Source organism: Vicia villosa, unplaced genomic scaffold (assembly GCF_029867415.1).
Source record: "Vicia villosa cultivar HV-30 ecotype Madison, WI unplaced genomic scaffold, Vvil1.0 ctg.002718F_1_1, whole genome shotgun sequence".
NCBI lineage: Eukaryota > Viridiplantae > Streptophyta > Magnoliopsida > Fabales > Fabaceae > Vicia > Vicia villosa.
Window position 1 is genome coordinate 136,426 of NW_026706011.1, and position 10,130 is coordinate 146,555.

Sequence of the window (10,130 nt, forward strand, 5' to 3'; positions counted from 1 at the left end):
CGACTTCAGGTTGGTAGTACCCAGCAGCACTAGAACTACCTTGCTTAAAGCCAAATTGGTTCGACGGTGTTGCATAGCTTGAAGGGGTGCCGCGGTGAGAGGATTCACCATGAGGACCATCGTCGGGACTTAGATGTAGGCTTGACGAACCGGGTGTAATGTTTTGGCTGAACAACCTTGTGGACCCTGCGAACGCTGCAAATCCAAATGGTTGTGATTGGGTATGATATTGGCTAGCGGAATGGTGTTGGTCTTCAGCTTCTTGGAAAGATTGAGACTGTGATTGGAACAGATATGGTTGTCGGTAGTTTGATTTTGTTCTTGTTCTCCTTGTTGTTGTTGCTGCTGTAGTTGTCGTTGTTGTAGTTGTTGCCGTTGTTGTTGCCGTTGTTGTTGTTGTTGTTCCTCTTCAGGTTGTTGTTGGGGTAGGATGTAGTTGTGAGCACGGGGGTGTATTAAGTAGAACGGATCTGCAATAAATAAGTTAGGGGTGGTAACCGTACGGTACCAACTCATATATTCTGCGGACGGTTTCATCTCATGATCACTCACGGGGAAGTTGAGGACATATTGGCGACGGTCCTTCCATATTTGGCGCCATTCGGGTGCGTAATCCTTCCAGTTTTGGTGATTCCACTGATGGTTGACTCGTCTGAGGTGCCACACTCCCAAGTTAACTGGAGGGTCGGGTATACCTTGACGCAATCCGAACTGTAGCTTGACCCAGTCACTATGATGAAATTCGATGATGTTGTACCGGATCAAGCAACATTTTATAGTCCAAATGGCCGCATCTGCACCTCTAGGCTCATGTTCGCAATCGAGATACGGTCTCCATTTAAACTGCATGCATAAGAGTTATACATTATTTAGGGAAAATATTTATAAAAAATACACATATAAAAGAGCAAAAGATTAGGGATAATACATCCTTGGGTCGCAAGTGATCAATCAGCTGGCGGTACATTGTGATGTTTAACCGCAGATTTTTTGTGAAGTCCATTTTTTTCACGCAAAATCTAAAACGCAAAGTAAATGTGTTAGTTAGAGTAAATTATAATCCACTAATTCTGCATGAAAAATATGGTATGTTAAAAAGTTACCTCATTGCATACGGAAAGGTCCAACTGGCTCTGTTAATCGGGGCCATTATAGGCATCCTCCACCACCCCCAGACCTGGACCAACAAAGTGCACCCATAGAATGTGCAAGAATCGTATTTTGCGTTCTTGCACAGGGATTGGTACACCGTAGCCAGCACTGCAGACCCCCAACTATATAGTCCGACTCTAGAAAAATCCATTGATAAACGAAGATACATAAAATTAACAGTGTTACCAGTACTATCTGGAAACAAAACATTTCCAATTAGCAAGATAAGGTAGCACCTGGTTTTTTGAAGTATGGTCTCTTGGGGAGACTCGTCGTCAAACCGAAAATTATCATAATATTCCCTTAACCACTTAAGGTTAATACCCTGTCCCCTAGCACCAACTTGTCCCTCTATCAAGTCTATGCCCAATGCCTGAAAGCATAGGGAATTTGCCTGCATTACACACCCATTAATTGCCTTACCGTCAACTGGAAGGCCTAGTAACATGTGAACGTCCTCCAGGGTGATGGTGCACTCCCCTGTTGGAAGATGGAAAGTGTGTGTCTCTGGCCTCCAGCGTTCTAGCAAGGCCAGAACAAATTTGTGATCAATGGAAGCCTTAGCGATGGTCCTAATTGGTCCGAAACTAGCAACTTCAAAGTAGGGTATTATGCGGTCGTCCGGAGCGATGATCGAGTGACTCCGAGTCCGGAAACGGTAAGGGTCCTGGAAATAATTATGTATGCATAAGTATTCAGTTATTTCATAATAGACAGATGCATGTTAATAACGTAATAGTAAAATACTTACATAGGATGCAATGTTCTCGGGGGTTCCTCGGTGCGTATCACCCATTGTTAAGAGAAACATGGTTGAACACTGGAAATATGGAATTTGAAAGCAAAATGATTATTGTGAGAGTAAACGAGTGAAAGTGATGAGAAATCTGCATAGGCCTAGGTAGTATATATAGTGATGAGGCTGAAACGGTAACAACCTGCATGCAGGACATGTCAATACATTCAATGTTGCTAGGTGTTGCTTGTGCAGAAGTGGTTGGCATGCATGCAACATAACTTTCGGTGACAAGACATGGTGACATGCATGTAGAGCAGAACTAGGTGCCAGATAGGGTTGCATGCATGCAGTATTAGGAGGAATTGTTGCAGGAATCTTTTCAGGAATCGTTTCAGGAATCGTTTCAGACGCATGCGAAGTTGCAGGAATCGTTTCAGACGCATGCGAAAACCTGAAATTATTAAGATGTTAACAGGTGGGGACCAGGTGGGGACCACATGTACAACACATATGCGCCAAATGGAATGGCACATTCATTCAAATGCAACATATATGCGCCAAACCATTTGGCGCCTTACAGGAGACAAAAATAACCTATGCGCCATTCCATTTGGCACATTAGTGCAAACCCTACTTTTTTTTTGAAAATTAGGGTTTCTGTTTTTTCTTGTGGTGGAAACCCTAGTTATGCTATAGACCGCAAGCCAGGCGTCCGTCCCTCTATAAATTAGGGTTTCTTGTGTGCATAAGACTACACACTCGAAAAAAATAAGATCTCGAATAGCATGTTGCTCCTCAACCTGACCTCTGTTTAATCTCTGATAGGCACGCTTCCATTGAGAGTGCTTATAACAATCCAGCAAACGGATGGCATGACCAACCATCGACTCACGTCTATTGTATTCGCCACATCGCCCAGAACTTCATGCGGGAGATCAAGGATAGGCAGCTCAGGAAGGCCCTGGTCAATGCTGGTTATGCATTAACCCAACCCACATTCCAATATTATCGGAGTGAGATTGTACTGACAAATCTAGATGTGGGAAATTGGATAGATAACCTCTCCAGGGAGAAATGGACAAGAGCTTATGACAAAGGCGTGCGATGGGGCCACATGACGACAAATCTGATAGAATCCATGAATGGAGTTTTCAAAGGCATTCGTAACCTTCCTGTCACCGCACTAGTGGAGGCAACCTACTTTAGGTTGGCTTCGTTGTTCTCAACGAGAGGAAGGAAGTGGGGTGCTGTTATCGGGTCAAATGCTAAGTGATAGTTGCATGAAATTTATGCAAGAGCAATCGGCAAAAGCAAACACTCATTAGGTAACTTCTTTCGACCGATTCAACCGCACCTTCAGTGTTCGCGAAACAATTGACCACAATGAGGGTTTGCCAAGACAACAATATCGGGTTCTGCTAGACGAGAATTGGTGCGATTGTGGAAGGTTTCAAGATTTCCATATGCCTTGCTCACATGTCATAGCGGCATGTGCATTTGTGCACCGCGACACAATATCATTGTTGTCTCCAATTTACAAGACTCAGACATTGCTCCGAGTTTACAGCGTTGCATTTCCAGTGGTTGCGAAGGAGGATTACTGGCCTGAGTATGATAGGGATGTAGTTTGGCAAAATGACGCAATGCGGCGAAAGAAAAAGGGTCGCCCCAATAGTACGCGAATCAGAACCGAAATGGACGTCCACGACAAAATGGAAAGAAAATGCAGCATTTGTCGTCAAGTGGGGCACAATATAAAAAGATGTCCTAATCGTGGCTCGACCTCGTCGCAAGTTTAATCTGCTCTGTATTTTTTTTACGACAATGTATCACTTTCGCTTGCCACCTCTTGTAACATTTTCTCACTCCTTCATCAATAAAGTGTGCCTTAGTAAAAAATCGAAATCGACGATGCAAATGTTATTTAGGGTTACTACGCATTTTCTGAAATCGATTTATCAGACATTTTTCGGAAATTAATAGACTGGAATAAAAAATGGTGCGCGAAAATACACAAAGGGTGTTGTCTTTTTTTTTTAAAAAAAAAAAACCAACACATAGGAGCCAGATGAAATGGCGCCTATGTGTTAGGACATGGCCTTATGCGCCATTTGCTTTGGCTAATATATTCTTGCCCTAAATTTTAAGGGTTTGCGCCATTTCATTTGGCATGCAACATGTGTATGTGTGTGTTCTTTGAAAAGGAATGGTGCTGGTATAAGATGCTCTTATTTTATGTTTGGAGTTAATAATAACTATAAGACCACCGTACGTAGTATAAGATGCTCTTATTTTATGCAGAGCATAAAAAACAAAAGTTCCATTAATACAAACCAATAAAATAATCTGTAAAGTTAGAAGACTGATGCTAAAGTTGGCTTATTCTTCATTTCTCAAATTAGGCAAGCAACAAAATAGAAGATAATGCATGGCTTACTAACACAAAATGAGACGGTATGCAATGTGAAGAAATCTGTTCAAACTCCCCTCTCAACATGTTAACATGCTTCCACTTATTTTTTGAGACCAATGCAATACCTATAACTTATCGTTTCTTCTTTCTCAATTTTTCTCCAATTGTCTCACTCTTTTTCATAAGTTATCTTTCAAACGTTAAATGACACAATCCACTTTTGTCATAGTGATTTGAAAATTTTAATTTTTAATTATAGCTCTGGCACCAATTTAATAACAAGCTTTGAATCATTAAATAAAAGTGTTTTAGACATACAAAGACACTGATATCACATGTAATTTTAAAACCAGCTGTTGAATATTTTCTACCTTTTCTTAGCAGATACATTACTAAATATTAGTATCGATAACATTGAATGATATGTTATATTGATGTTTACAGCTTTACATTGGGTAGATAGAGACAAAAATTTGATAATCGAATTTTGTGTAGATTAAAAGAGATTATGAATGATTGTTAACCTCTACATGATAAATCTGGAAGAAAAAAAACCTTTTGATGGTAAATTCTTAACAAATCTCATTTTTGAAAAATTAGGCTATTAAACTCTTGTTTGTGGATGTTAGAGTTTTCATTCGTTTTAGAATGATAATCTCAATCTAAAAATCAATTCATAGTAATTTACATTCATGTATATAAGATTTAAAAATAAACTTTACGAACTTGTCGATTAGAGAAAGAAAACGTTTCATTTTAAACTATGTAAATCACTTGGATGAATACTTTAAGTGTATTTTTTTTATAATTATAAAAGTATACTTTTCAATATTTGAGTAACTTAAATTATCCTATTTCTTTCGGTATATTAACAAATGTAGTTCAATTTCAGGTTGCTTGTCGCACTTTCTGATTACCAAAGTCATTATGGAGAAACATTATTCTCAAATATCATTACCTTTTTCTTTCACCAGTAACACTTTTATATTTCTCCCACTCTTCTTAACCTAATTTCACGTTATCGCAGATGAAATTTACACATCTTGTGCACCTTTTAGCTGCGTTAATTTCATCAATATAACCTATCCTTTCTGGAACCTTAACACACAATCTAGCTACTGTGGACGCCCTGAGTTTATCTTGACTGCCAAAATGGTAGATTGACTATGGAAATGATGTCTAAAAAATTTTACATCCTTCATATAAATCAATCCTCTCAAGTTTTGAGGATTGCAAGAGACGATTTATGGAGTTTTCTTCCTGGAAATGAGTTTTCTTGTCCCAAACATTATAGTAATGTGGAAATAGATTCCCATTTCTTCTATTACACTTCCAACAATGAAATGTATACTATATTGTATGAGTGTGGTGATCTTCCAAATTCATACTTTACTCCCTCGTTTCAAATTCCTTTTGAAGTAATTGGTTGTTATATCGACGGAAAATTTCATAGTAGATACGTAATTTCAAGTTCTAAATTGACTGATTTTAATGCGGTGAACTGCAAGCATAGTATCACAGTACCTAGAAAAAAGAAATCTTTGCCAAACAAATCACGCGTTATGGAGGGTATTTTAGTCCAAGGATTTGAGGTGAGATGGAACGGTGTTGGGAAAGACAGGTGCCGTGCTTGTACAAAATATGGAGGGAGATGTGGATACAAAAGAGTAGAAAATTCATTTATGTGTCTCTTGAAGAGATCTTCCGCCTCAAAAGGTCCATGAAGTAAAATATTCTATTTGAATACTCAATATTCTCTTTAAATCATCACAACTCTAACTCATATTTGCTTTTATAACTAATTGTTGCAGGAACATGGAATTTGAAAAAGAAAATCATCATTGGTAATAAATTCTACTCTCCTTAATATATTTCATCTTTTTTTACATGTAGATACTTTATATACAAATATAATTACTTACACTTCCTATGTTTTATGGAAGGTGTTATTTTAATTGTGTTGGCAACACTCGCTGTCATCACATCCATATACTTTTATAAGCGCTATAATATACACTCTCGCAACCTCTCCTAACAACCTTTTAGACTTGATAGTCAACGCATTCGTAAAAGTCAAAACTTCGGAGTCTAACACTTCATCTATAAAGATCTTTACAAGGCGACAAACCACTTTGACAAAAAACTAGGAAATGGAGGTAGTGCAGAAGTATTTTATTGTGGATCATACCCTCAGTTTTGATACAGATTCCATGGTAAAGCAAATGATTAATGGGGTTGCCGAGTTAGCACTTTCTTGTCTCCAATGGAATCTGTGCTCCAATGTTTACAAAGTTTCAAGGATGTGAAAGAAATCCAACCTCAAGTAGCCGGCAGTTCTAGCCCAAATGATGAAATAGTGTTGCTGAATAATGATCTAGCTTGACTCTCACCTAGTTAAAACAATACAAAATTTTAGTTCAGTTAGTATTTAACTACAATATGTTGTTAAGTAGTTTGCTTATTTCAATTATTTTGGCTAACTTTATGTAAATATATACTAAGGATTGATTTCAATGTATCATTCACTCTAATTTTTTTATTTATTCTGGATATCATTTAAGACTCCTTTGTTACTTCTGCAACATTCAGTCTCAAATTTAATTTCTTCAATTTTTAATGTAGTAAATATACACAAAGAAAAAATGATTTGAAACTGTAATGTAAACATCAAAAAGTATTTTTGTTAATGAAGTGTTGGAAGGATAAATGGAAAAAAATGAAGAATTTATTATGAATAACAACAAAACTGATACAATAAAACCTTCTTTTCATTAGGTGCAAAACATAAGAGATGTATCTTCGTAAGTAGGAAATGTAAAATCTAGATGTCGAAAGTATCCGGAGATGCATCTTCGTAATTTTTTTAATTAAAGCCAGAATCTAACTATTGAATCTGAAACGTTGTATTTTGGGTGCGTATGGAGATGTATCTCTGAAATCTGAGAATATTTTTAATTTTTCCATTACCAATAATCATAGCAAGTTATAAAATGAATAAACCATAAATTAATAATTAATGAGAGCAAATTAATAAACCATAAACCAAATATTTTTAATACACAAGAAAAGACTAAAGTGATAGCAACTTCAACCTCCAAAGCACTTCACATTCACATTCCTTTGCATGTAAGGTTCATCCCAAATTCGTTAATCCCATTTTCAAAAAAGTTAACCCAAAAAAAGCAATGTGATGTGTGAGTGTATGCCTTAACTCCTAACTTTTTTGAAAAATATGATTTGGAGAAACTTAGTAGAGAAAATGAAATCAACATGCAAATATTGCATTGTCATATCTCATTCATCTATTTCACTTTCCACGTGCTTTCCTTTGATTATGGTTGTATCATGGGTAGTTTCTTGAAGTGGTGTAATTTTTGTAAATCCAAGAAGGTGAAATCCGGTAGAGAAGGAACTATATGGTTGGCTATTTGTTGGTCAATTTGGAAGCGTAGAAATGAGATTATTTTCCGGAATGATTCGTGGAGTGTTTCCGACACCGTTTGGAGTATTAAGACCCTTGTTTGGAGGTGGTCTTATATTGGGAAAATTACTCGTACCAACTATAACTTTTATGATTTTAGTAAAGATCCTTTACTTTACCTCTCTTAGGGTGTATTTGGTGGGTAATTTTCTTTCGGTTTGAGCTCTTCGCTCTTTTGTAATCTCTTGTAGAACTTTTGGTTCTTTTAATATATCTTGATTAAAAAAAAAAAAAAAAAAAGTTTCATCCCCAATTCTCAAAATATAAACTTGCATTGGTTTTAGTGTTTCTGGTGGTACGTCGTAGAAACATGGGTAGCACGAGTGAAGAGAATATTATGGATGGTGAGATTGTTCCTTCTTCACTTGCTGTTCTTGTGCCTATTCTTAGAGCTGCCAATAGTATTGAATTGGAGAATCCTAGAGTTGCCTTTCTTTGTGAGTTGTTTTTCCATTGGCTGCTGCTGTTGTTGTTTTTGCTTAATCAATAACTTTTCTTTGCTTAACTAATTACAGGTCGCTGGTATGCAGTTGAGAAGGCTCATACAATTGATCCAACATCAAGTGGCCATGGCGTCCGACAATTCAAGACTAATCTACTGCGCAAGGTCGAAAGGGTACACAGCCTAATTTTAATTTCTCGCAATTCTTTCATATTTTGAAAGTGTTTGATTAAAATTCTTGGTTGTAGGAAGAGGAGATAACACAGAAACATACTAACAGAACTGATCCCCGAGAGCTACTGAATTACTACCAAACTTTCTACGAGACTAGAATCAGGGATGGTGAATTTACTAAAGAACCGTAAGGCTTGATTTTTCTTAAACTTGCTCTTGGAGGTTGTGTGATTTTACAATGTCTTATTATTCTTCTTCTGATGTTTCTCTTGAAGGGAGGGGATGGTTACGAATGTTCAGATTGCCACTGTCTTGTATGAAGTACTGAAGACTATTCTAGCTCATCGAACTATCGATGAGAAGGTTTGTTTTTCTTTGATCATATTATTATCACTTAAATTTTTCAATTCTACTTTTTTCGCTTAGTCGTAAGAGTTTATGACCTCATTTTTTTTCAGACAAAAAAATATGCTGCGGATGTTGAGAATAAGAAGGGACAGGAAGCTACCAAAGCGATGATGTAGTACCAGATGAGAGTCCTCTTGTGGCATGCATTAGTGAACCATCTGAGGAAAAGATTGATAATGCTTTGAAGGAACTATCTAAATCTCAAGGGTGATGATTTGATGATGTCAAGCACTAAGTAAATAACAGCTATGTGTAATTTTCTTATACTTTGCTTTATTACATTTTGTAAAAAGAAACAAAATTTGTACTATGCATATTAACTTTTTATATTATGAAGCACAGAATCTGGACAAAGGTATATACTTAGTTTTACTCTGTGATAAAGTGCTTTTGTTACTAGGATAATAATAACCAAGTTCTATCAAAGTTGTATAAACTGCTAAATGTTTTATTTAAGGTTTAGTATGATATAAGAAACTCTGATTGGTTTGGAAGCATATGGGTTTTTAAGAAGGGGCAAATTAAAATAATAAAAGATTATCAGTCACGCCAAACAAAGGATGCAGCTTTCTTTAACAAAAAATTAAAGGATGTAGCTTTAGTTTAATTAGACATATAAAGATATGACATGAGCAGGTAAATTTTGAAATATTATAATAATATTGACAAAGTTAAGTTTGTCAGAATTTGAAGTTTAACCTTCTTATGAATTGGTGTTTAAAGTTTTATTTATTTTTTAATTAGTCATTTTGCTATATGTATTTAAATTTTATTCAACATTTTATTTCATATTTTCTTAAACTTTTACAAAAATATTTTATTTTTATTCAATTCCTGAGTTTGGAGTTTGGACATGTAATCAATCTGTCAAATTTCTTTTCATCACGATTGTTCTAAATCTCTTTTCATTAATCACTATGTCAAATTTGTCTTTTAGCAGCACCCCTACGAAAGCGCTTTTGGAAAAAGCGCTGGCATAGGCCACCTTACGAAAGCGCTTTGTAAAAGCGCTGATATAGGGGTAGATATGAAAGCGCTTCAAAAAGCGCTGGTATAGGAATAGGGTACGAAAGCGCTTTTAGCAAAAAAGCGCTGGTATAGGGGTTACCTATGAAAGCGCTTTTGAAAAGCGCTGACGTAGGTCATTTTAAAAATAAAATTTTTAAAACAAATTAAAACAGACGCGTTTTGTCTTTCATTATTCTTCATCGTTCTCACTGTTCTTCACTGCCCTCACTGTTCTCTTCTTCATCGTTCTTTCGGGTTTTGTGTTAGGTTTTAATGAATGGGTTTTCTGTATTATTGAATCCTATTATTAGTA

The 10,130-nt window shown here is 36.3% G+C and overlaps 1 protein-coding gene across 2 annotated transcripts; it reads left to right on the top strand.

Annotated features, from left to right (window-relative positions):
- The first annotated feature begins 8,064 nt into the window (after positions 1-8,064).
- LOC131639632 (callose synthase 7-like) lies at positions 8,065-9,181 on the top strand. Of its 2 annotated transcripts, none has more exons than XM_058910118.1 (5): positions 8,065-8,222; positions 8,301-8,401; positions 8,476-8,588; positions 8,677-8,764; positions 8,860-9,181. In XM_058910118.1, the coding sequence occupies exons 1-5, from the start codon at positions 8,096-8,098 to the stop codon at positions 8,923-8,925; spliced, it is 495 nt and encodes a 164-aa protein (XP_058766101.1). In that variant the 5' UTR covers positions 8,065-8,095; the 3' UTR covers positions 8,926-9,181. The 2 variants fall into 2 exon arrangements, with proteins under 2 accessions (XP_058766101.1, XP_058766102.1); XM_058910119.1 differs by having other exon boundaries at positions 8,301-8,392.
- Positions 9,182-10,130: the final 949 nt, after the last annotated feature.